The sequence below is a fragment of the Saccoglossus kowalevskii genome, chromosome 11, assembly GCF_978046115.1.
Source record: "Saccoglossus kowalevskii chromosome 11, keSacKowa6.1, whole genome shotgun sequence".
Taxonomy (NCBI): domain Eukaryota; kingdom Metazoa; phylum Hemichordata; class Enteropneusta; family Harrimaniidae; genus Saccoglossus; species Saccoglossus kowalevskii.
Window position 1 is genome coordinate 14,412,194 of NC_140651.1, and position 27,521 is coordinate 14,439,714.

General features: G+C 36.9%; 1 protein-coding gene across 1 annotated transcript in view; it reads right to left on the reverse strand.

Annotated features, from left to right (window-relative positions):
* Positions 1 to 2,195: 2,195 nt before the first annotated feature.
* LOC100313547 (AF6-like protein) overlaps positions 2,196 to 27,521 on the reverse strand; it is a 63,943-nt gene continuing 38,617 nt past the window's right edge. The window contains exons 6-23 of the mRNA XM_085505216.1: positions 27,285 to 27,442; positions 25,838 to 25,961; positions 25,309 to 25,482; positions 24,710 to 24,810; positions 23,803 to 24,006; positions 22,522 to 22,648; positions 19,148 to 19,356; positions 18,320 to 18,465; positions 17,667 to 17,767; positions 17,149 to 17,256; positions 16,708 to 16,973; positions 15,173 to 15,515; positions 14,862 to 15,016; positions 13,538 to 13,642; positions 9,403 to 9,542; positions 8,518 to 8,636; positions 7,340 to 7,564; positions 2,196 to 6,606 (exon numbers count right to left, since the gene is read on the reverse strand). Coding sequence (XP_085361342.1) covers positions 3,608 to 6,606; positions 7,340 to 7,564; positions 8,518 to 8,636; positions 9,403 to 9,542; positions 13,538 to 13,642; positions 14,862 to 15,016; positions 15,173 to 15,515; positions 16,708 to 16,973; positions 17,149 to 17,256; positions 17,667 to 17,767; positions 18,320 to 18,465; positions 19,148 to 19,356; positions 22,522 to 22,648; positions 23,803 to 24,006; positions 24,710 to 24,810; positions 25,309 to 25,482; positions 25,838 to 25,961; positions 27,285 to 27,442 — 5,804 coding nt within the window. The 3' untranslated portion in view covers positions 2,196 to 3,607. The remainder of the gene's footprint in view (positions 6,607 to 7,339; positions 7,565 to 8,517; positions 8,637 to 9,402; positions 9,543 to 13,537; positions 13,643 to 14,861; positions 15,017 to 15,172; positions 15,516 to 16,707; positions 16,974 to 17,148; positions 17,257 to 17,666; positions 17,768 to 18,319; positions 18,466 to 19,147; positions 19,357 to 22,521; positions 22,649 to 23,802; positions 24,007 to 24,709; positions 24,811 to 25,308; positions 25,483 to 25,837; positions 25,962 to 27,284; positions 27,443 to 27,521) is intronic.

The window sequence follows — 27,521 nt, forward strand, 5'->3', positions numbered from 1 at the left end:
ATAATCACAGCCTGGTGAAGAAGGTGTTATCAGTCATTCAGCTGCCACGACGTAAGCCTGCATGGCCTTCAGTTTATAAGGTTCCGGTGGCATCTTTTCTCTAACCGTAAATTAAGAATTTTGATAAAAAAAAATTCTCATTGCTGAAAACTGTGAAATACTTCTGTAGTTATTTTACTTTCGTGTTAGAACCTTTGTTTAATGTAGCGTGCGACGATAAGCCTGCATAAATTTTCATTAATTCTTTTGAACTGAGATTATTTTTCTTATCGATGATACGCGTTTGACAACTATTTAGTTAATATTTTTTTTAGTTTACTATACCACTCACTGTTTGCATGCTTATTAGTCTCTTTAGTAATGTGTTTGGTGATGTCCTGACTCAGTTATAATATTTAACCATTTAAAAAAAAATAAAAACATCAACTTGGTATCTACCGAGATCACCGTAAATTCCCATTATGGAGGTATTTCTGGACACACAAAGAATAAACCGGAAGTAGCTGAGATGGACCTCTTCCACGGCTGATTTATAACTACTTTCATGTCCCCAATTGTCACTGCCATAAACTAAATCGCAGAGAGACCGTTTTAACGCATGTGTGTATCGTAATTATTCCACGAGTCTGATAATGACATTTTAAAATCATTTACATTCTCTGTAGCCTGACATGTTGGCGTGAGTAGCGCCCTCGCCTGCCGAACGACACCAGACCTGTGTTGGGTTGGGTTTGGAGCACTGCGGAGGGCGCAACTCACGCAACCTCGTCAGGCTACATTTTCTGATGCAGAATTAAAGTATTTAAGCCACAGACTTATGTTATGCGGCACAAGTGAAACTGACTTTTTCCCAAAGAATTCACTAAACTCTAAAATGTTTGTAAACATTTTCAGTGGTGTCACGATTGACTGACGTAACACCATTCACTCAAAAGGGCAGCACAGCTAATCAAATCACCCCCCCCCCCCCCCCGTATTTCCGTCATTAAGGTAGCGGAAAGGGTGTTGTGATTTTTGAATAAAGAATTCCATATTTTTGAATCAAAGAGTTCTCAGCCTGTTATCTCATTCAAAAACGCCATTCACCATATGTTTGAAAGACAGGATATAGAGAAACATATTTGAATATACCACTGTTACCAGTAACCGTGAATATACTAGCTAGTCATTTCTTTACACCTCAAACTAATATAGCATAGTATTAGTCCGAGTTTACACAAGCGTCACATGACAGACCGACTCCCGGATCATGTCCAATATGAGAACACATTTTACCTTCCTTTACTAAACCCCAGTTTTCAAAAAAGCCGGCTGAAATGTACGTGATACATTCAGCGTTGCCAAGTCAATGAAAATGTTCCTCGACTTTACTTTTTACTACGGGCAAACCGTTAGGAATTCCTAAATGGAGTAAATTTGTGGAGTTTTTTTGATTTATTCTGCAGATATCGGTCAAATGTAGGTAGGGCTTTGGCGAAATTTGAAGAAGCAACTAATATTCTTCAACCTGGTATTTTTTTTATATTTTATTTTTCATTCTTTTCGTCTGTTTTTTCGAGTTTACAAATGTGAGCTGGCTGGAGCCTTCAGCCCTTGTCTATTTCTTACACTAGATACCAGCCTACCCAAATATTTACTCGTCTCACCAAGTCAAACACACTACAGTGGCCAATGCATTTTATTTTGTACTATTTAAACAAGTCAATACCAACCCCATTTCAACCAAAACGGCAATAGTTTATTACTTCAAAGCAGATAACTCTGCAAATATTAAAGGTTTGAATGAACAGAGACTAGTAAAAGAAACAAGCAGTCTGTTGGTAAGTCCGCTGTATAACGGTAGTTGGAAGGAGCTTTTTTAATATCACTAAAACTAAAATGAGCAATTTTGTTTAGAGGTCTACCAAAAATAGCAATTAGAGAATTTAACGCATAGTCACAAAATGAACAAATCTGACCAAGATCCACTTAGTTTTGCATAAAAATTATCGAAGCAATTTGGCTAGCAGTTTTCAAACATTCATCAATTTGAGATTTTAAGACAAAACAAACAAATCTGAGTGAGATCCACCCATGTTGGACAATGAACAAAAAAATGAACAGCTCTGATCTGTTGAAAGCAGAGCTAATGATAATGTTCAACTGCAAATCAAGGCAGCAGAGGACAAACTTAGTTGAGATAAAAAAAACACGAATAACATTTGAAGTGCATTTTATTTTACACTGAATTCAACTTGTCAATTATAATTCAGAAAAAAAACATACAATAGCATTGAGTTAATATTCATACATGAAAATACTATACAAACGATGGTAATAAAGACCTAAACAAAGGCAACACCCAGCGCCACCAATAGAGGGCACTCCATAATTTCCTTCTGAAACGGCACCACAAATACCTCCTGGGAAATGGAGATATTGGACGCAGGATGCATTCATTATTTTTGTCATAAAAGCACTAAAAACTATCCGTAAAAACCAATCCTTATATAAAAATAGAAAGGCAGCTGTCGATGCTCAGTGTACCGCAACTGCAATAATTCAATTTTGTATTATTGGCCTGATTCAATGTATTTTTTTTCTTCTTCACAACCCACAAACGTGAATGGTAAGACATGCCCTGATGAATTCATCACTTACCATACAAAAGAACCAAATATTCAAAATTTTTTTCGAAGGGGCTCAGCAATGTACCAGCCAATAAATGGAACTGCAAAAACAGATAATCTTGATTTCAATTAACCTAAAAAATAAGTGCCCACCATTACTGCAATAATAACATGATAATCTGAACTAATGCAATAATTACATAACATTTTGTGTGCGTATTAAAATAACTTATTGACTGCGAAGCAAGGAGACAACCAAGGAAGTACAACTAAAAAAAAAAAAAAGAATTCAACAAATGCTGAGAATTAACCATAAAAATTAATGCTTCAAAAAGTTGTTTATAATTCATATACATACACCTGGTTAAGGGATTAAAATTAAAGATAAATTCTAAAACTAAAATTAGCCTTTGCTTCATAATTGTCCTGATATTCTCCTTCGGACTCAATTTCTAACATCTACTTGGGAAGTTTGAATCCGAGTGAGTATCAACATTAAGGGGTTTGAATCTTACAACAACTTAGGGGGTATGATTCAAGTGTGCATATTTATATATAAGATACAGGGGCTGAATAAAACGTCTCAGATGAGTCTGGTTCAGCGAACTTTTTTTTACAACAGTAATTTCATAGTTTCAAACTTCAACATCACTATTGGCAACTCTACCCATATGTACAGATCACGACGTTTGTTTGTGACAGAGTCCATGTTCCATCACACAGTTCATAGACAACTAGAAAACATCAGTTCTACATACTACGGGAGCCCTGTACCATGTGTAAATATCACAGCAACAATTCCACTAGCTGAAACACCCGCTAAGAAAACTGTACATGACAAAAGTCATCACTGCTGTGTGTCAGTGTCTCACAAAGACAACTTCAGATCCAACGTTAATCATTTCTCACAAAAATACTCGTCTTCCAACTTATTCAAAAAGAATCTCACGAAAAAAAGGAGATATAATCTGTACAAATGTCACAATGAACACATTGTATCATGTTCCATTCAAACTTTTATTATGCTGCTGCATAAATTCTAGTTCCCATTTTGATGATTTGGGTTTCTCAAGCGGACTCTGATCGCCTATTTCATCAGCAAACATTTTCATTTTGTCTCTGAAAGACATGCGTTGGGGTTCAGGATGACGAGGATTTTTCTGATCTTTTGCTGCTTGAATACGTGCTCTTGGGTCATTGTATATTTCTTGAGTTCCGATGACTCCTGGAGTTGGGGCGGTTGTGTAAGTCTGATGATTCTTAGAATTACTTGGTGTGTTGTACTCCTGTTCGTAATTAGATGATGGCGGCGAGGGGAGAGATCCTCCACTACTTGTACTGGATGTCCGGTACATTGAACCAGTATAGTCTGAATCACCATATGATTGTGCAGTGTCATGGAAGGACACTTTCTTTGCACCAGACGGTGATGCATATGCAAGTTCAGGCTTGTATGGATTCCTCTCCAGTGTGCCATAGGAAGACGTTCTCTGTGGTGGGGGTGGAACAGCTATACTTGGACCTTGCGAGGAACCGATGTGTGATCTTTCTGGTGCTGGAACATGATAAGAGTTCACAGTAGCCTGCAACACATCGTCTTCATCTCCTTTGTATGGTTGATACGGTTTCGCATAATAGACATTAGGATCTTTTGGTCCTTGCAGTTGACTCTCAAGCCTCCGCCGTTCTTCTTCTAACCGCCTTTCTCGTTCTACATGTTCTCGTTGTTGCTGTTCATGCCTTGCTCGCATTTCTTCCTCTTTTTGCCTGATTTGCCTTTCTTCAGCTTCCCTCCTTGCCTCAATCTCGCGCAGTGCTGCTTGCTCAGCTTCTCTCTTCTGTCTCATTTCTTCCATAACACGTTGTTGTTCCTGCCTTTCTTCTTCAAGCTTCTTCAATCTTTGGCTTTCTTCAGCTTCTCTCCTAAGCTGTTCTCTCATTTCATTTTGTTTTCTCAACCATGCTTCTTGCTCTTTATCCCTACGATCCTGCCTCTGCTGGAGTCTCATCTTCTGATCTTCCCTCTCCTGCTGCAGCTGTTGTAACCTCCTTTCTTGCCTCTCATACCTCTCCCTCTCTTGTTCCTCTTCATAATACACCCTCTGGTTGTCATTGTCTTCAATCCTTTGCCGAGCATGTTCCAAATCCTGCTGAACCATTTGCAGTAATCTGCCTCTCCCTAATGCAGTGTCTTTAATGTCCTTATCTGAATCATCATCATCATCGTCATTTTGCTTTGCTTTCATTTCCAATACACGTTGCTGAAACTGCTGCTCCATCTTCAAGGTCTTAAGCCTCTCTTCCTGGTCGGGTGTGCGATCTGGAATATGTTCTAAGTGTTCAATCTCCCCATCTATCATTCTTCTCATCTCCATCTCCCTGGCCGCCTTTTCTTTTTCCTTCTTTTCTCGCTCCCATGGTGAAGGTGAACTGGGAGGAACTGGACTACTGGATGACTCTTTCTTCAATGTTTGAACAGGTGATTTGTAGTCACTAGACGATTCATACCTAAACCTTGCTTGGTCTGCAGCAACTGGGGTTTTTGATCCACCAGGGGAAGTTACAGCAACCTTAGGAGCAGCAGTCTGGGTGTTAAACCCTTTGGGTTTCGGAGCTGGGACAGGCTTTGGTTTCTCTTTAATAGGTGGAGGCTGCCTGACTGGAAGATCACCATATGCAGATGCTCTATTCGGGCTTTGAGCTGGTTTTTCATTTTGCTGGACAATATATTCAGAGTATCTATTCCGCTGAGGGTCAGCTCCAGGAACTGTGCCGTAATGTGCACGTGGTATATCTGCAGGACGCTGCTTTTCTCGCATCCTGACTTTATTCTCTTCGTGAATACGGGCTTTCTGTTCATCATGCCATCGCTTCTGATTTTCCAACAATTCTTTCTTTCTCTGATCCCGTTCTAGTGTAGCAGATGCCAATCGGGGAGGAGGGGGCTGGTGCTGTTGTATCTCCATTTGAGTAGGTGGTGGTGGTGGTTGAGAGTAGTTTCTACCATCATCATCTGGTGGTGGCAGGTCAGGTGGGGGTGGAGGAAAATCTGAAGGAACATTGTCATAACTTGTTACTGGTGGTGGAGGTGGCAGTGGGTCAGAAGAAGAGTAGACATCTTGTTTATACTGTGATCTGACATCCTTGTATTGGGGCGGTTGTTGATTGGGCGGAGACTGCTGCTGTTGTTGGGCGGACAGCTTCTGCGTTTGAGGACGAATAGGTTTTGCATAGATGTCTGTTGGTCTAAAGGTCGACTGCTGCGGTGGTGGGGGCTCCTCTCGCTGTGATGTGTAGCCCCTTTGAGCTGGTGGCGGCTCCTTGCGCTGTGGAGGGAACCCCCTCTGAGGTGGAGGAGGGTCTTCCCGTTGTGGAGTGTAGGTCCTTTGAGGTGGTTGAGTCTGTTCTACTGGTTGATGAACAGGAGGTCGATAGGTATCAATAGGACTTTGATAAGGCTTTTGATGCAGTGGCTGCTCTCTCTCAGGTTCCCTGTAAGATCTTGAACCTACAGAACTCACAGATTGTGGAGTCTGTGGTTTAGAACTTGGTTGATTGTCACTATATGCAGCAGTTGGCCTAAGTCCATACCGTTGTGATGGAGGTCCAGTCTGCCGAGGCGATGGCTGATATCTTTGAACTTCCGGAGTAGCAGGTTTTTGACCTTGACGAGTCAGAGATGGAGACTGTTGTCTGTCTTGATATGGCGGCCCATAACCTCTCACGTTGATACTAGACTGGGCCGGTCGTACGGATCTATCATTCCTTTCATAAGGGCCGGAGTCTAAGTTAGAAGTTGACTTCGATCGCATGGCAGTGTCAGAAGGAGGAGGAGGTTGCTGGATTCCGGGCCTCACTTGTTGGGGCTGAAGGTTGGAAGTAGACGAATGTTTACTCTTATCTCTGGGCAGTGTGCGGTAAGGATCCTGTTTATACTTCTCATACAGATCACTTGTGGAAGCTCCTCGCATTCTATCTGGCCCACTTGCAGTGTCGTCTAAAAGAAAAAAATAATTAAAGAATTAGTTGAATTAAGATATAGTTCAATTGCCAAAGACTTCTGATCAACATATTACATATTCTGAAGACCCCTTTTCTAAACTTGCAAGTTTCTAAACAGACATTCACACATAATTTTCTTAGAAGGTCGATCCAAAAGGGAATTTTCTCTTTACATTTGAATACAATTTTTAAAGCATCATCAGAATTTAGCTGTCTAATTTTACATGTAGGGGAATAAACCATTAAGGCAATTTAAAGCTCTATAGTCGTCATGCCGTGCATGTTCTAATGTCATACAAACAAACGTTTTACAATTGTTGTAAAGTGGTATGTCCAATGTCAAAGATGACATGGCGTAACTGCAGCGCTTTAAATTTGTATAAAGATACAAGGTCACACAGACACTCAGAAATGAAACTTTTTAACAATTTCAAAATAACTTTTTTCAAGGGCTAGTATTTCAAATTGTTTTATACAATAAGGTGGATTAACACATCTGCAATGCATACTTTTCTATCACTCGCTTTCAATGTTTGGGTTCACGACTTTATGTAAAAGCCTTGCTTTTCAAGTTGGCATTATTGAATGACAGTACCATATTTGCTCCATTAGTAGCCCATGTGCTTACAAAAATTACAGTGGTGTAATATTCCGTTTACCACAAATGTGATTTTTGGTTTATATGCACTTCAAATAGTGCAAATACAGTTATTACTATAACAACTCACTTAAAAGATTGGGTGAAGATTTTGCTTTATCCACTTCTTTGCTCTGCATATGATATCCTCCACGTGGAATATCCTCTGCCTCTCTGTGTGGTGTTAGCCTGTCGCGTTGACCATGCTCATATGTCCATCGAGGATCATTTTGTGAACGCATTGACCCCAAAACATCTTCACTTTTCGGCCGCGGTCTATTACCAATACTTCCACTATACTGTCGAGGTGGCATTGCTGAAATAGTGAAAATTTATATAGATTTTATTTCTGCTGTTCGAATAGTGATTATGTACTGTGTGTTAGAACCATACAAATTCAATGTTCCACAGTCTTCAGACAAAATAACTTTTTCCATGAATTTTGAAAAAAAATTGTTGGTAAAAATGAAAATAAATCTGATTATTCATTATTACAAATTTAGAGGGATAATTATGACAGTTACGGGATGGAAATATAAATGAAAACACAGGACATCTGTCGTTCATAGTAAAGGAAGATTTTATACTGATGAATTAGGTGACCACAATTTGGAATAGAATTAGTAAAGTTATTGTGAACACATTGACAATTATTAACAACGATGACAACAATATCGACGACAGACATTTTCCCCTTAATATACCTTTCTGTTCCATCTTTGATGATACGGGCAAGGTAAAAATGTATATCTAGTAGTTGACAATGGATTTTATGTAATTTATAATGCTTTTATGATGCAACCTCAAACCTGCCGAGATATCCATGCTTATTAATGTAAATTTGTAAAAACTCTTAAATTTCCCCCCACAAACAATTTCAGGATTTGATGTAAACGTGTAAATAAAGCCAAAAAACAAACAAACTTATGTTGCCCTCAAGTCAGAAAATTGAAAAATCGGATTTTTTTTTTAAACTCATGAAAACTAAGGGTATCGTAAATAGCCGAAGTATATGGGAATCAATCAAATGCATGCTAGATATTAAACACAAAAATCAAAGTTTTTTTCAGTCTTTTGTATTTTTTTAATTTCCATCAGCACATTGTTTTGGTCTTAGTTTTTTCTTTTCCTTAAACAACAACATTGTCCTATACTGGGGCTGGGGTTTGAATTGAAATTAAAGCTGCTCTTCATTGACAAATTCCTTTTTTTTGTTTTATTTAAGAGAAGACCTGAATGGATAACAGAACTTGTATCAGAGAAACTTACCCCGTTGCATGATGGGAGAAGGCTGACTCAGAAGCGTTGCAAGACCGTGGAAAATAGCACCTTGTTTAGCAACTTCAAGAGTCACATGGGGTCCACTTTTCATCATAAACTCAGCAGCTCTGAATAAAGAAATAAACATTGATTAAATTAAAAAACAATTAACAATCGTCTGTCAATGCAACTGTTTTTCTGTGCGTGTTTGCAATTTCACAGAGGGATTCACTTAACCACATGCAAATAATTTTGCCGCCAGCAAAAACGGCCAAACGATTCTATTTATAGCAAAAAAACAAAAAAGCATCAGGGATGGCAGATTCCCGGTATCATTATTACAAGCACTGGTTGAATCTATCTGAAATGCTGTTCCAGATATGATAGTTATGCATTTTCAAGTCTGTCACATGTTGATCAAATCATGAATCCAATATCTTCTAAAAAGCACTGGTTTAATGTCTATGATAGTGCTTCTGATATGTATGACAGACAATAGGTGATTTTCCGTACAATTGCGAGATCTCTCGAAATGCATAAAAGACGCGCGTCGAACGTCTGCCGCAAAAATCGAATGATTTGATTTTGAACTCAAATTTATTTCGTAGCTCACATCGACCGGCCGATCTTCGACAGAGGAATATTGCTTTTGAATACCCTCACTTAATCGAAATTGCCTATCATCAAATGTGGACAGCACATTATTAAGCATGGAAATGTCCCCCAAAATACTTTTGCGTTTGTCGAATCCCACGCGATGTTTGACGCCACTACGACGCTATGACCTTTGTTTGTCCTGTTTTTACGTTCGATTTCACGCATAACGCGTGATTCTCGCAGTGAATGGAAAATGGTCTATTGTAAGCACTATATGCCAAAGATAACAAATCTTACCTTTCTTGTGTCACCCCTATCAAACTATTTCCATTGACTTTCAGTAGCTGGTCTCCAGCGCGAAGGCGGCCATCATGACTTGCTGAACCTCCTGGTACGACCGATTTGATATAGATACCCAAATGGTTTTGATTCACACCCTACAAAAAAGAAGAAATATTGATAAATTTAACTCTTTGAGAGCCATTGGTTTTCCAACCAACATTTTGGTGTAGCATTTTCTAATTTTTTTAAATAATTTTTTAAATAATCTTGGACCAAACATTTCTCATTGGCTACAGTTCTTGATAAAAAATTTAAATTGGGTTGGGTAATTCTTTTTTCAAAAAGTGGTTTTATTTAACCTTTAGAACAGACTTTTATTATACCTTGTTTCGCGAACCCGCCGAATGAACAGGAGCCGAAAATAAAATAAAATAAAATTTTATTTCAGCGTAATTTCTTGCGCCCGCCGATTTGTAAGTGCAAAACATTGCTGAAAAAAACTTATTTCTATTTTCTTTTTTTTCCGCCCGCCGCATAACAAATCCAAGTTGCCTTTTTCGTGGGAGTATCATGATCAAAGTACCGAAATCTTGCGCAGATGAGAAACAAGGTTATACATGGAATAACATTTTATTTCATTTCTTATCTCCGATCAATGATCTCACTTACAATTATATGAGAATCACACAAATCTAATGGAAAAAAAAAATTAATTTTTAATTGCCTTATAAAAACTCGAGAAACAAGAAATAAAAAAAGTCTGGCCTTACTGGACCCCTCACATGGCCAGCATAATTTGCATGAAGTGTTGATCTGGGGAAACGATTGTGATTGTGATTGTACAGTACAACAATGAACTCCATAATTGAACTATTTTCCGGGACAACCCCTCCCTACCACCTGTTATTTAAATCAGTGGCCCAGAGAAATGAACTCTACAATTAGTCGTTTAATAACGCAGCTTTGATCCATGAAGTCAAATTATTACCAGTGTAATTATTTACAGAGTTCACACAATCCCATCAAGAGAGAGCAATTTCAACAAATAAAACAAGCAAAATTTATACATTCTGATTTCAGATTCAAATTTTTTGCATTCTAGAAAACAAAAAAGAGAGAAAATGCAGTACAACATCAGAAAATTACAGTAATCTTATTGTCACATTGTAAAAGAAGATTGACATCACCATGGCAACCCCATCCTCCATCTCAACTAGGAATTATTTTCACTATTGTGAACACTGGTTTGTAAACTGATTCGATTTTGACCACAGTTGTATATATTTAGCTTTAATACTGGGTGTGGCATGTTTAGACAAAACAATGAAACATTTCTATTGAGAAAATGTCATATTTTTATGATTTTAAGTTTGTTTACTATATTTGAAGTCCACGAACTTATTGATAATGTGTACTGATAAACTATTTTTGAATCATTTGTATTTTAATTAGCAAGAAAACTTGAGCTATGTGAGCAGTATCCACATGGATATAGATTTAACCTTTTCACCACCAGTTCCCCCTTTTCATTCAAAATTACAAAATAGTCCCTTTTATAGTCTGCACTTTCTTTCAGAAGATTGGAACAAAAATTGACAAATTTTTCGAATAAAAACTGAAACTTGACTCAAATTTTGTCTGTCAACTCCAAAATTAGGGTTCATTTCAAGAAACATGGAAGAATGTGCAGACAAACTTGGGCAAGAAAGTCTGGTAGTGAAAACATTAACCAGGTTAGATGAAAGTTTTATAGAAAATATATTTCTGTCACAAGTTACAGTGTTTAAAAAAAAGAAAGAAAAGTCTTGAATGATGAAAAACTCTAATGTTTTCCACTAAAAATCTTTTTTTTTAATTTCTTAGAAAATTTTGAACCAAAACAGACAGAAATAGACATTTTGAGGTTTGGATAGACTATTTTGATCATTCTTATGATGCATAACAGCAAGCAGATGTTTTGTTGGCGGAGAATAAAAGATTTGTATACAGGACTTCCTTGACGTTACAAAGAACGATTGGCAAGTCTTACGTGAGTGTTATTACAAATTCAGCACTAGTGTTAGAGGTAAAGGACCTGTAATGTGTACGGATTCCATCTGGTGGAGATTGGGGGGAGGCAATCAATAGTACATGTTTACCGTACCACTATCAATTTCACGCTCTATGATCACATCACGTCCGAGTCAATAGCTGAAAACAGACACCGCATCAGCCATTATGCAAGCGTATACTACACCATGTTCCTGAAATAACATGCATACGTAAAAACAAGTGATGCCAATTGACAAGCTGCCAAATGTTTCATTCAATATTTCATTCAATATACAACACATATCAAAAACTGTTGAACAATTATTCTAATAAGGGGCTGTGTTTACAGCCGACATTCGTCGCTTTTTGTCTGAATTTGAAATAAAATTTACGCAAATTTTCAGATGAATATATTTCTGCAGACAGCAGCGCCAACAGGTTGAGTAGAGTCAAATTCATAAACAGATCTAATTTCAGCATACACCCCAAACATTCCCTCACCTTTGAACTGTTCCATTGAAGTATAATGGTTGCTTCCAGTCTAAAAATGTGTAGTAACACCTTTTACAAACTACACACAATTTTGTTACAGAATATTCTCAGTAAAACCAACATCTCAAAACATTGATAGCTCAAAGTTACAAAAACATATCACAACTGAATGAGGAGGGGGGGGGGGGTATCTACTACGCTTATTTTATAAATTAATCCATCCATCTGTCACATGTCTGACTCGTTGCTTATTTGCAATTCACCTTTAGAACAACATTTAAACCACAATCCTGTTAAAACACAATCTCATTCACCCAATCTATTCGACGTTCCAGACAAACAAATACTCAGCAGAGATGATAAAACAGGTCTAATTTTAAACATATCAGACCAATAACTAATTAATAGCACAAAAAAAATGACTGGAAATTCCAGAAAAGTCACCACTGGTATACAATATGTCATGATAATCTCGTCACAAAACACTATTCGAAAGACATCGACTTTCTCTGCCATTTTTCACACAGGTGATTTCCTTCGAATTAACAAGGATAAACTACCAGCTACCCTGAATACACATACTGATGTATGCATACGAGTCATTTGAAAACCAGGAACAACTCACCCCAGAAATAGCAATAGATTCAAAAAAATATAAATCCACAATTTAGACAATTAAGAGAGTGAAAAAATGCCTAAATTGAAGAATTTTAGACATTATTCCTTACCTCACCTGGTATTAGTTCACAAACAGTTTGAGGCAATCATTAGACTGTACAATTGCTGACCACGCTAGGAAGCATACCTGCATACCGCACTCACTTACTGAACTAGATATGTTTCATTTGACTGACATATCATGTGAAATGATATTGTTATGCTAATTTGATACGCTAATTTAAACTCATTGTTATGGTAATAAGGCTTCAGGTCTGGTTTCAGATTGCAGTCTGCCAGCGACTTTACACGAGACAGACAGACAAAACAAATACCAATTTTCAGCCTTCCATCATACATTTGTAACATGGTTGTTATACCACATCAGTTCAAAACAAGTCCCATGCAACATAAAATATGCGTAAAATACACTATGTTTTCACAGTTTAAAGTGTACTGCACAGTGACAGACAATATTTTTTTTTACCACCAGACTTTTTCAGGCAAATTATACTGCACTTTCTTATATTTTTTAATATTTCAGGAAATGGACCCTAATTTTGAAGCCAACAGACACAATTTGAGTAAATTTTCAGTTTTTACAAAAAAAATTTGGCTATTTCTGTCCCAATGATCAGACTATAAACAAGACTATTTTGTGATGTAAAGATGGTGGTTAAATGGTTAAATAGAAGAAAGTTATTGATTTTGTAGACAGCAAAGTCAAATTACCGCATAAAATCAATCCAATTTTTGATTCATTGAGAAATAAAAGAAATATGAAATAGTTATTTGTAGAAATGTTCACAAACTGATGTAGAAGACATTGGGAGAACAGAACATAGTAATGATTTACAAGCTACATTTAAACATTCAGATGTTTTTCTGAAGAAAAAAAATCTAGAAATTTTATCTGCCAAGAAAAATTTGAACTGTCATTGAAAATAAAAAAGCATAAATGAACACTTACCTTGGCTGCTACAATACTCAGACCCATCCCGGTGTTCCCCTTCACAAACTTTACAGAATAGTTTTCTGGATCACCAGGTGGAATGTTAGTGTCATATGGAATACCCTACAAAATAAATAAACTTTGTAATAAAGTTCAAGTGAGCAGGATTTTATAATTAATACAGTGGCAACAAATCTGCAGTTAATATTTATTTGGGGACAGGGTAGAAATCTGGAAGACTCAACTTTAACTGATCTATCCTAACAAAAACAAGAAGCATGGTCTTGGTTCTTGGACATTGATATGAATAATTTGTCAATTTCATGTTGACACCACCTGGGTTATTATGTATTTATTTAGTAAATAAATATACATATATTTATAAGTATTATGTGCTGTTGGTACTATTTAATGAAGTAATAAAATGTAGAAAACCAAGTTTCTGGTCAATTTGTTGTTCTAAAATTGATACCCATTGGTGGCTTTATTTTGAAACTAACTAGCTTCCTGCTTTTATTATAATTTTTCATGAAGCAATATTTTTTATAAACTCCTACGGTAATAATTAATAACAATCAATATAATAATGTATTTTCAATGTCTGGTTTGCTCATTGCCAGCACATTACAAGCACAATATTAATTTTGAATCAAAGTGCAACAAATCAACGGGTTAATAAAGAAATAATCCCACTTCGCCGACAGATGAGTTAAAGAAAAATCCAATCCTAACTGAAATGAAAAACAAATTTTTTTATTCACCTTGAGTTTTCGCATTAACTCGCGCCGACGTAATTTAAAAGTACATGACATAATTCACATCTTTTAGCAACAAATGTTATCGAAAATGGAAATATCTTGTTAGAAATGTTGAAACCATAATTCATTTGTTGTATATAGCAGCAGAGTAGGATTTTTCCAGCCAGTATTTACGACTGTACTAACCGAGGTCACAAAAACGCTTTGATATAACAGCTATTATGTAACAGTACAAACAAATTGATTATAAAATATTTAAATAAATTAATTAATTCACAGTTATATGTAATTTAAAAATCATAATTAATATCAATTAATTCCAAGGACATTGTTATTTTTAGCTTCTTTGAACTATTGCTGTGACTAACATAACCCCAATTATTACAAGAACTTTTTAACAAATTTAGTGAATAACTGATTATTTTTTTTTCCATGGTTGTTTTTCAATAAAATGTTAACATTAAAAACAATTTTGTCTTGAACAATAAGAAACTAGCTACATGTAAACTGATGGAAGACTACAAATGATAAGTTTAAAGTTAGCTAGGAAGAGTTTGATGGGATGCCTGAAATGCAAACCATACCTGTTGTTGGGGTGACTGTTGCTGTTGTTCAGGACTAAACGCATCACCAGGGGGTGATTTTACAATCTCACCGCCACCGCCGCCCCCACTGCCACCGGCAAAATGCACGGTCCATGTTCCTTTAGCAGGAGAGTAAACTGTTAATCGACACAAACCTGTATAAGAAAAAATAAAAAAATAAAACTCTGCCAACCTATAATGCCTATGAAACACAATAAATACCCATAATACAACTGGGTGACAGGTGACAAACAATACTTCAAGTGAAATTAATTCGGATATCACATGACACGAACAACTAAGGTACTTACCTGTGCTTTCTAGGGGTGCTAAAAACTCCTGAAGACCGTTTGGTACACCCCGAACAATATCGCATGAGTAGCCATCTTCTGGAAGCAGAAATGGAAGTTGAAGATCAGGATCCTCTTCTAGTTTGACATCTCTGCCATCACTACGAGTCAGTTCGTCAGCTGTATTCTGCGCCACTGCAACAACGCTATCAATCAGCTGATGTGGGATATGCGGTTCGCCCCCTCCTGACTGGTACTGCTCAAGCAGAGCTCGTAGCTGCAGTGAGTTTAACTTGAAACATGTTGAGCTAATAGAGGCAATGTCATCGGCACTGCTCTTGGGAGCCTGAAGCAAGTGTGCTGCCTGGAAAACAAACAGCCATCGTTTATAAATATTATTATCAGACATTCTTGAAGGGCGATCGTCTTCGTGCAGCGTGTATTCGAATTCCACGCATTGTATACGTCGAACAGGACGCGGCACAACGACTGCAACCTAGTGTTCAAAGTTCACTTTGAAGCTATGGTAGTTGTGGGTGCACTCACACCACAGAAACAAGTATTGTGAAAGCAGAAATTCCAAATCAGCATTGCATTTCACTTCCATTCAAGGCAGCAAGGCTTTCGTTAAATGGTACTACAGTCCTATTTTTTATGCAGAATATGTCTAAGAAAAGCTGCCAAAGTGACAGTTCCAGTCAGTTTACAAAGAGTGTGGAATGAAAACTGTTACAACCAAATATGAAGTTCATTCGAGACAGCAATACAATGACGACTTGTGCCACAAACATTCTGCAATTTTAAATTAGTATAGTAATCTGATCATGTCTCTTGTGAGCTAGAAATGCCTCTGCTAAACACAGTAATGTGAGTAAGTAGGGGAGTTGTGCTATTAAAATCTATTTAAAAAATGAATTGGGGAAGTTCTAATTAGCTTTTCTGGGTCTGTAGATTATAGATTTATGTGAATGATAGACAAGTGAAGTGACCAATCTCCTTAAAGGGTGGTAGACATCATGCAGCGTACGTTTGAATTTCATGTAAACCATGTATTTTACACACGATCTGTACGCCGCTATGAGTCCCAAAACGAGCAGGGCGTGGCGGCGGCAACCACTGCTCTGTACGCCGCTATGAGTCCCAAATCGAGCAGGGCGTGGCGGCGGCAACCACCGCTCTGTACGCCGCTATGAGTCCCAAATCGAGCAGGGCGTGGCGGCGGCAACCACCGCTCTGTATGCCGCTATGAGTCCCAAATCGAGCAAGGCGTGGCGGCGGCAACCACCGCTCTGTACGCCGCTATGAGTCCCAAATCGAGCAGGGCGTGGCGGCAGCAACCACCGCTCTGTACGCCGCTATGAGTCCCAAATCGAGCAGGGCGTGGCGGCGGCAACCACCGCTCTGTAACACATCACCAGATGACCCCTTTATTTATCGGTTATCTGTGAAATCTTTTAGCAGACAATGTGTTGAATGAAATCCCCTGAATAACGAGCCTATTGAGAAATGGATATCTCCCACATCCCATAAGGCAATATAAATATACGATTGCTTACCTGTATGATCCGAGACAAGTGACAATCAGCAGCAAGCTCAAGGCCTTGTTTTTCAGCCCATGACTCAATCCTTGTTAGCCTTGATTTCAATCTGGCACCCCATTCCTGTGTACATAGCCCTAGACGTGGTTCTAAGACTATCTTATTGAATAGCCACATATTCACAAAGTGGAAAAGCTGCGAAAATAGCTGGATGGTGAGAGCTGCGTTGACTCGACAGCGACGCAGTAATGTCATAGCAGATGATAACGTGTGTAATACATCACCTAGCAACAAGACAAGATACCAACATTGGTTGTTTCCAAAAAAAAAAATATGATGACTGAAAACACTATAAAAGGAAAACTAAAAAGTTTAATTCTTTTTAAAATGTATCTTCTACAAAATGAAACCATTTTTTTTTTCCAAAATATGCACAAACAACCGAGTAGGCGAGCATACCGAGTGTTGGCCGTCCTCCATGTTTGGTTCTCGCTGACGGCATCAACCATCGACCACTTCGCTCTTTACTCCGCCAACTCTGATGACTATCCATACTCCTATCGTCATCTGTTGAAATATGAATGTGAAAATGTTGGTGAAATAACTGTACTATACAACTAGCAGTGCATTCTGGGGGAAGAACACATCTGAAAACTGAGTACTGCAAACGTGATTCATTCACAATCATACCATAAAATTTGTTCGGTACAAGACTCATAGTGACTTATACAACGCATTTATAATACATTGTTTATTTACATGAATTCAAATGTGCTGCGCAATGATCACTGCCCTTTAATAATAATATAATTGTTTTATTTTTTAGAATCAGAACAAAACTATTGTCCAAAAACAAAGTTTGACTACAATTTTGATAGAAAATAGAGAAAGCAGTGTTGATATAATACTTGATCTCTGAAGAGTTCTGCCTTTAAGTCTCTCCACCTCAAACTCTGCGATGTCAACTTCCTACATACCTATAATTGAGTCATGGTCCGTATTGTCAGCCTCTTCGTGAGGATCTAAAAATGCTGCCATTGAAATCTCAAGTTCTTCTTGCATACATTTCACAAGATACCTAACAAAAAATGAATAAAAATACCAGAACTATTTCACAATCATTGGCAACTTTAGCAAAACCAAGTACAAGATGGAGGTATTCAACTTTGCTATCTGTGTACGCTGAAGATCCAATTTTGGATTTGCGTCAATCGCATTTCAAACAAATAGCCTCATAGACTGAGGTAGATGCTTCAGATCTCTCCTTTTAAGGCAAGTGATCGCTCATGAGCGTTTTGCTCTCACATATGAATTTCGCTCACAAAATTTTGGGGGGCTAAAAAAAATATTTCTTGACACATTGAAATCACTCTTATATTTCACTATAGTGCTTTTAGGAGAACTATTTTTTACTCTCCGCCACTTTTAAAAAGATTTGATTGCATGAACAGCAAGAAAGCAAATATTTGTAGAAAGGTACGTTTGTCTTGCAATTTTGTATTTTATATTGTATATCATAATTCCAAATTTTAATCCTTAGTGCATATCACAGCATTTGCAAACCTTCATCTTCTAAATTCTTTGCAGAATTGGTGAAAATTACAGAATACTGAGTAAATTGGGACTATACCTGAATGCCTGCTGTATTGCAGCGGCTACGATGTCTTGTGCATCTATCGTGACCGATGAAAGGTCAACGTCCTGCTTCAGGAAATGAAGAAATTCAGAAGCATTCGCCATCCAGAATGACAACGCACCAGCAACATCTTGATTTTCCTGATTACAAAGTACAAAGTATGGCTAACTACATGTATAGCGTGATTCAAGACAAGAATATATCGCCTGTTGCAATTAATTTTCTGTGTTTGTGCAGTGACTGGTTGGCGAGAACCGTCATTCGCACTAAAAATTGGCATTTGTTGCTGTTTTTAAATTTGCATACAATATATATACATGTACGCGTTTCTGTTAATACAACAATCTATGACCAATGTTAAGTATTGATCAGCGGGTGAATTTTTTCATCACACATTTGTATGCTAGTTGGCAAAAGTGTAAACATATCACGACACAGTGCAAAACATGTATCAACTAATCACACTGTTTCCTCATGCAAGCTAGGATCTGCTGTTGAAATGTATTCATTATTAAAAACAATCAGTCAAATTTTCAACATTTTTTTTATACAAATATTGAAAGCAAAATTTCAATAGTTCAAACAAATTTATCACAAAAAATAAAAGTTATCACAAAAAGCAGGGGTTTTGTTAAGAAATGACTGCCGGCTAAATAGCCGTCTTCTTGGCTCATTCAGTTCTTTTAAGATCTCGCCACCAACCTACATAAAAGTGTCACATTTTAGCATCCTACTTTCCAAATCAAGCCGCCTACTCCAGTGAAACCCCTGCCAAAAGCTCAGTGAGAAGTATGTGAACGGAAAAAAAATTAATAAACGTACCATAATAGTTCTCTCTATCATGTCAGCCATCTTGTTCACAAATGCAGTCATTCTGTGAGCACGCTCAGTAGGAGTCCTGATCATCTGTAATGAGTATGGAGACTGTCGATAGCGACACGCCATGTACAACGAATACGTGGGTGCAAGTTTAAAATGCACTGCCGCTCCATTCACCTCACTGATTATCGACGCCAAGAATGCATCTTCACCTAAACAGAGTTGAGAAGGTATTAGTCAAAAAGTCAATAAAAACGAATTTGATGGCCATACCATCTCTGATCAATTTTGTTCGGTAGAAATTTTGAGATCTCTAATGAACACAACATTTTACAATAGTCAATAGAAGAACCAGTCGCAATTTCACTGGTCAGTGCTACACAATTTCTTGATTGACTTGTGAAAATTTGCCCCTAAATACATTTCACAGTAGATGACAGTAACAAAAGCAACTGAATCCATGTAAAAACAAATCTTACCATGTGCATGTACAATAATAGGAATACAAGTATGCACAAAGGCAGTACAGCGACCAATGCATAGATGATGTCAATGCCATCCCATACTGCCCGAGTGCATACTTTTCAGTATTCTCGAGATAAGGTTTTTAACTTTTTCCTGCCTGTAATTATAATTTAATACGAGATAACAGCCAAAAAATGGCAAATGAGCTTTGTGAAAGTTTGTACAATGATAGGATTTCGCCACGAGTTATAGCATTTCCAAATTTTGTACAATAGAATACTAAGCGTTTCCAGACCGGTGATAGAGGGACTGTGCTCAAACATACCTTATTATTGATCAGTTCTAGTCCACCAATACGTAGTGCTGCAAGAAATGTAATAAGCATAATATGTTAGTAACTTACAGATGAGAATTGTTTTCTTGTGGTTCTGTTTGGTTTCGTGAAATGAGAACTTTCTCTTTCTTTGATCGTAGGAACAAAGAAAGAGAAAGTTCTCATTTCACGAAACCAAACAGAACCACAAGAAAACAATTCTCATCTGTAAGTTACTAACATATTATGCTTATTACATTTCTTGCAGCACTACGTATTGGTGGACTAGAACTGATCAATAATAAGGTATGTTTGAGCACAGTCCCTCTATCACCGGTCTGGAAACGCTTAGTATTCTATTGTACTAACCCTCGTAACAGGCAAACAAATCGTTGACACCTTACGCCAAGTTATCCCGAAAATAAACTCCCATTGATGTAGTCGTGCATATCATTAACCCACTGGATACTTTGCGATTTGGGTCATTGTGCATGCGTCATTACCAGCACACGGATCACAACATTACCATGTGGAAGGCCTACGGCGATTTTGTCGAATTCGACGATGACAACATTGATTGGGATTTTGTTTTAGAAGACGTCATTGAGGAATAAATACAAGAAGTGCATGAAGATAGAGGGACTGTGGTTTGAGATACACTTGCAGACACACTGAGACACAGATGAATCCAAATAGTCTCAAGACTGCAAATGAGGACTCATCAAAACAAAATGTTTTTGTGCCCATTACAAATAAAACTTCAAGCATAATACGTCAGTACCGAACACTAGCATGCAAACTGAGTGATTTACAGACCATTTGCAGGCTACATGTGGTTGAATTACGACAGCCGATTACAGGCCCATTAGTGACATGATCAAACAAATTACACATTGTACTGAAATGCATACATTGTTCATTTACAGCTCTGCAAATATTACGCAATATGGGTGATTTATTGAAAACTTGTATATGAAGTGAAAGAACTACAACTATGAAACAAGCCATATAAGCAATAGCTGTTGGAACAGTACTTAAAAATGCCGAACCATGCCACATACAGCCTCAGCCCAAACATCAGTATACCGGTATATTTGTTGAAATTTTTTGAGAAACTTATCTACCGTAATCAGTGTTCTCCCCAGGATACAGACAGTGTGGCAGTACCACTACAGTGTTTTACTGCAACACTAATCTAACACTGTCACTGCCGCAGTCGCAGTCATTATCCCGACTGCCACTCTTTTTATTTCCACTCTGCCATTGGTGATTTTTTAATTCAAATTGATAAACTGTTGAACACTTTTGTGTAAATTGTATTAAACACTCTTGATGCAATAAGAGTTATAAGTCAATAATTGTGTACATTGTGTAATTAAGTTTGGAATAACAATTTCTGTTTGGAATAACTATGCAAATAATATGCAAATGTTATGCAAATTCCAATGTAATTTTTCACTGGCTTGAATTTCAGGAAAACACTGGTATTTTCAGTACCGGAAGCATATATTATCAAGAAACTAAATTGGATTTATTGCATATTGGATCAGTAAAACATGGCTTGGTTTGACCCAAACACACCTGCCAATCACTGTAAAATGACTAATTTTCATTGGGTTTTAATTTCACTGATTTACCATTTCAGGCATATTTAGTGGGTTTTAAATTCACGGTTTTATCATTTAGATAATGTGTTCTATGCTCAATTTTACATGCTCACTGGGTTTTATATTTTGCACATTTTCCAGTCAGTGAAATATGCAAAATTAAAACCTGGTGAATAATTAACCCCTTTGCAGTACATGAGCACATACACGTACTGTAGAATATTTTATTTTCGCTTGGAATTAATTTTCGCTATTTTCGCTGAAGGAATGATTCTGTGAGAATAAAATCCAGCAAATATACTTTTTTTCCTATATTTCACATTAAACTCATCAAAAATCAGTGAAAATAAATTCTATCTAAAACGCCAAAAAAGCCTTTTCGGCAAAAATAAATTCCAGCGAAAATAAAGTATTCCACAGTACTTGTAATTAAATGCAATATGATACAATGTGGATAATGTACACAAAATGCAAACAACATTTTTTTGTTTTGATTTTTTTTTTACTAAGTATCTCAAGATGTCTATTTCATTCAATTTTGAGAAAATGTGGCATGGCAAAGGCAGCAATCCTGAAAAAGCAAAATCATTATTTTAAAGCAAAGCCTAGAAGCATAAAACCATAAACGTTTGGATTTGGTGTTACATCTGTACAAAAGTTAACAAAACAACAAACTCAGATGAAAAACTTGTGGAGAAAACAAGTGCCCTCTAGTGGTCAATATGTATAATCTTTCATTAACCATTTTAGGTTAAGTATAAATGCTAACATCTATTGGAAAACAACATGTAAAGCTAATTTGTGCAGAATTTATCATTGCATGGCTTGTGGTGAAAAAAGTGCCAAAATGGCAATTACAATTATGAGGAGTGGAGGAGGGGGGCGTGGAAATGAAAGCATGCCAAGTTGTGCAACCATTGTACGTGTTAACACCAAATCCAGTCTGCAACACTCAGCTACATACTACAGTGAAATGTATAAATAATAATTGCTGAATGTGACAGGCACCTTGATGTGTGCTGGTGGACTGGACACGGTCTCAATATGGCCGTCCACATCAAAGGTTGTTTCAAAATGACCCGGTTCTGCTTGCTCTGCTTTTTCCCTACCACGCTTAGCCTGTGTTTGAAAACAACAGCATTGTGCAGGTTATACCAGACTGTCAAATACGTAAGCAGGACAGAGAGGAGGAGGGGAGAGGAGGGGGTAAAAGGATCAGGGGCACAAGAACAACTAATTTTTCTAGTCATCAGACATGCAGAAATGACAAAAGAAAAAAACAGATTGAAGTAACCAAGAAGGTATGACAGAGTGAAACAGACTTTTTTCTATGTTTGAAAGAACAGCATATAGACCATGGATGATTAATATGGTTAATTATTCATAATTCGATTTTAAGGGGTTAATAACAGCTATAATTCACAAATTACTGTGCCTGCCTGTTTGCATTAAACTGCCCAGCCCTGCATTAAACTGCCCAGCCCCACATCAACCCCCCCACCCCCCGTCAGCCTGAAAGACCCAATGAAATGTCTCTGACATGCAAATTGAAAATTTGAATAAAACATCTCATGTAAAATCCTACAATCCGGAATTCCCAGGAATCAATAGCGATAAATTGAATCTTAGAATTTGTTCAATATTTTAGCAGTTTGCAATAAATAAACAAATAAATGAAAACATACTATGTAAAAAAATTTAGTACAAATTTGGGACACAGAAATCAAAGATGTACAGTTACATCAACATGCTGTTTGTATGACATGTTCCAATTATCTGCGGTCCCTCTTATATTATTCAAACGCAAGAGATAGAAATATAATAAGAATGGGCTAGAAAAATGGCGAAATAGTAGAAAGAGGAGGAGAAAATTGAAGAAAATTACAAATCAGGCAAGGCAAATAAAAAAAAAAGCATACTGCTATCGCATTGAAAGCAAATCAAAACACCAATATATAAAATCTTCAAATAAAGGCAAGAAATAAGACTGGAAATTAACAGCAACAAAAGCCAAAATCACAATTACATTCTTAGTGTAAAACTGTAAACACATACACACATGGCAGTCCAATTTTCTGGTATTGTTATTTGTAAGTTTAGTAACAATCAATGCAACTAGCTGTGCCACATTCAAAATGATTGAAACAAATCCAAAAGCCATTAAGTGCAAATATGTGTTATTTAATCTCTGCTTTGACACACAACAGCTAAAGTGAAGCACTGAGTTTTAAAGGCAGGCATTTATTAAAATCACGTAAACAAAGATTACTAACCATATCACCTGCTCGTGGATCACAAAACCGATATGTGTGCATTTTACCAAAGCGTAAAACTGATCCGTGATGAAGTAACGTGGTTTCGTACACCTTCTGATTATTAATGAAAGTTTCAGCGTCTGCATTGGCTGGTGTTACTGTGACAGCGCCCTCCATGTTGGTCAGCACACAGTGACGAGGATGAATATTGGGAGAAAACAACTGAAAATAAGTTAAAGAAATAATTGCAAAAAACAATTAAAAATTTAAACAAGCACCTATAAGAAATCTTTGTTAAAAAACAGGCAGCAGAGATTAATTATATATACACAGCTTTCCATGGGCATTGACCCAGAGTGTGAGGTGGTAATGTCATGCAATTGCAATTTATTTAAGCTATACTACAAGGTTTGTTTGCATCAAAATTTGTGTGCAATTTTTTTTAAAAATCAAATAATTTCTCTAAGTTTGATATTTTATTTCAAACCAAGCAGACATAACAATAGTGGTTATCCTACCAGCCCCAGGTACTTTGACATTGACTTGACCCATAAGAGTTAAAAATATCCCTTGCATTATCAAGTACAGGTAATTTGTTTTTCAAGATTGTTGGCATTTCATCTAATTCACTCACAAAGCGAAGTTCACAAATTTGCATGTTGTTATTTCAAAGTGGTTACTGTAAAATACTTTATTTTAGCTAGAATTAATTTTCGGTGACCAGATTCTTGGGTATTTTGTATAGAATTCATTTTCACTGATTTTTGATGAGTTGAATGTAAAATATAGGAAATATAGTACATTCGCTGGATTTTGTTTTCACTGATTCAACTATTCAGTGAAAATAGCAAATATAAATTCCAAGTGAAGATAAAGTATTTTACAGTAACAGCCTTCTAACCCCATGATTGCATTCAAATCTCACCTGTATGAACTGTCCACTGCTGCTTCGTTCTGTTCCAATCTCGGTCATGTTAGGTTGGATACGATGTACCTGTGGCCTGTACTCTACAACTTCATTTCCATCTGACAGAAAAATTACCATATAATTACCATATAATTAGCATACAATTAGCATACAATTACCATATAATTAGCATACAATAATTAGGAGTTAGCTGACATTTTGACAAGTTTTTTTTATTTAACATTTTCAAGAAGACGCCCTGGCATAAAATACACTCCACTTCAAAATCTTATTTTGTGACTTGCAAAACTTTTCTCCTGAAGTTAATTCTGTAGTTTCCTCTGCACATCTATTATTTGTTAACCTTTTCACCACAAGTTCCCTCTTTCATCACAAAATAGTTCCCGTTTATTGCCTGCACTTTCCGGGAGAAAATTGGGACAAAAATAGCCAAATTTTGAGTAAAAACTGAAAATTGACTCAAAGTTCGTCTGTTGGCTCCAAAATCAGAGTTCATTTCCAAAAATATTGAAGAGTATAAAACAAATTTGGGCGAGAAAGCCAGGTGGTGTAAAGGTTAAAAATCATGAGATCCAGCAAATGTTTGGTCAACTCACCTGGACTTAGCTCCAATAAATACGGCAGTTTGTCTTGTTGCACAGGGGTGATGTCATCATATTGCCAACTTCTGTCACTCGATGGAGACTGCGCTTTGTTTTTATTTTTCTTGTTCTTCTTTTTCCTAGGCTGATATCCCATTGGTCGTTTCTTCAACTGAAACATCAGGGATCCTGTAAAAGAATTACCGGAACAAATCACTAAACAGTATTGTCAGGGGCGAAATATAATGCAAGTTTTAAAGCAGAAACAACAAGTATATTTATAATTCGTGAATAAAAACCATGCCCATAAATTGTTTTATTGTTCATAATAGCAGCAGAAAACAATGCCATTATTTTATTTTTGAATGTGAATGACTCTTGCTAACCAGTCACTTGACACACACATACACAAAACAAGTTTGTCATCCATGTTTTCATGCAGTATATTTTCTGCAGAACAAATGAACAAGTAAAGTGACCAAATCAACTTTTGATGGTACACAAGACATCCTGAACAGACAATTTAGAGAACAAGAACTCTTACCTTTATTCCTTGGATATCTCATTATGATATGTAACGGCCGCTCATCATCATCCAGAATTGTCTCCTTCCCCCATCCACCAGTCACAACGTACTCATTTGGATTCGCACCAGGGGGAACAACAACCTGTGGGGAACGAAAAGTATATAACAGGAATGGTAACAAAACTAAGCAGATATTTGAATTCAGAACAATGGAAGAAGAGAAAAACGTAACATTTCAGGTGAATTCACAGTCACTTGAAAGTATTACCGGGTACATAATTTTTTTTTTTTTTAGACATAATCAATATCAACAAAATTCACAAAATGGTTCTATACTACCAGTAACTAAAAGTTATTTTCAAAATCGATTAGTACTGGGTATGTTTGATGTTATTATACTTTTCTATTGCACTATACATATTCTCAATAAGTGCAAATCCTTATGTCAGATTATTATGAGGTTATTACGAGGATACTGCAAAGTATGCACAAAGACAGTACAGCAGCAGTATCGACCGACATGCAGCAGAGGTCGATGTAACAGCGTACTGTCTGAGTGCATACTTTGAGGTATCCTCATAATAACCTTATTATTACACATCTTTTCCTCCCAAAAATACATCATGGGAATGCCGAAATCCAATTTAGCTAACTTCTTTGTGTGGAATCTGGTCAACCCTGGGGGCTGCCATGATAGTTTTTATTATTAGAGGATTCTTACGCGCATATTTGGAATTCACATTTCCTAATATGGTGGGATGAAAATACCCAGTAAAATACTGGAAAATTACGGCACGCTGTAACTTATGGCATTACGGTGACAGATGTATTAATAATACACAATATTTATTTCATACATTTTAGTTTAACATATTTTATGTATTTTGTTTTTTTATTACATCAAAATAAAAAAAATTGAGATAAATATGCCAAAAAAAAAATAATTAATCAGAGTGGATGCAAAATTTAACAAATTTTAGAATAAACCTTCGTACTACGGTGTATTCATTGCAATATTGACTTGTGTTTAAAAATGAATAAGATGTATACCTTCACTGGTAGCATAGTGGTGGTTGCACCAGACTCATGATCGGTAGACCCAAGTTCAAATCCTACCTTAGGCTGAACATCAAAGGGTTGACCCCTACCCTGGGTGAGTGTACCACAGACTAAATGGGAAGGCCAATTCCACTGGCCGAGATTCATTCACTAACGAATGCGACTTTGGGGGAACCTTGGTTAAGGTCCGCAGGTGCTTGTGTTCGACTGGGCCTGGTTGACACCAGGATATCGCATTACAAATTGCCATTTGACAGTCCCAAACATGAATATGACTTCTGTGGCAAAATGCACAATGTGTCGTCACTTGCACTTGCAATTTGCACATACAGAAAAAAGTCAGGAGAGACAACAGTGACACTCAATGTCCGGAACTGTCGCCTGGCACAAAAAAAAAGATGTATACCTTCACAAGGCAATAGTCTGACGCATTTTCTTCATCTCTGCCATATTTATCCAAAGCTTCCTGCACAATATAACCAGCATCATCGTCAATGGCAACCAATATAGTTTTGTAAGGCACATCGGGAAATAAAGTCTCACCATAAACTTTAAGCATACCACCTGAGAAACAATATGCAAAGTCAATAGTAAGAAGAGTTCTATGCAGTGATGGTGTTTATTGTAGTAGTATGATAAAATA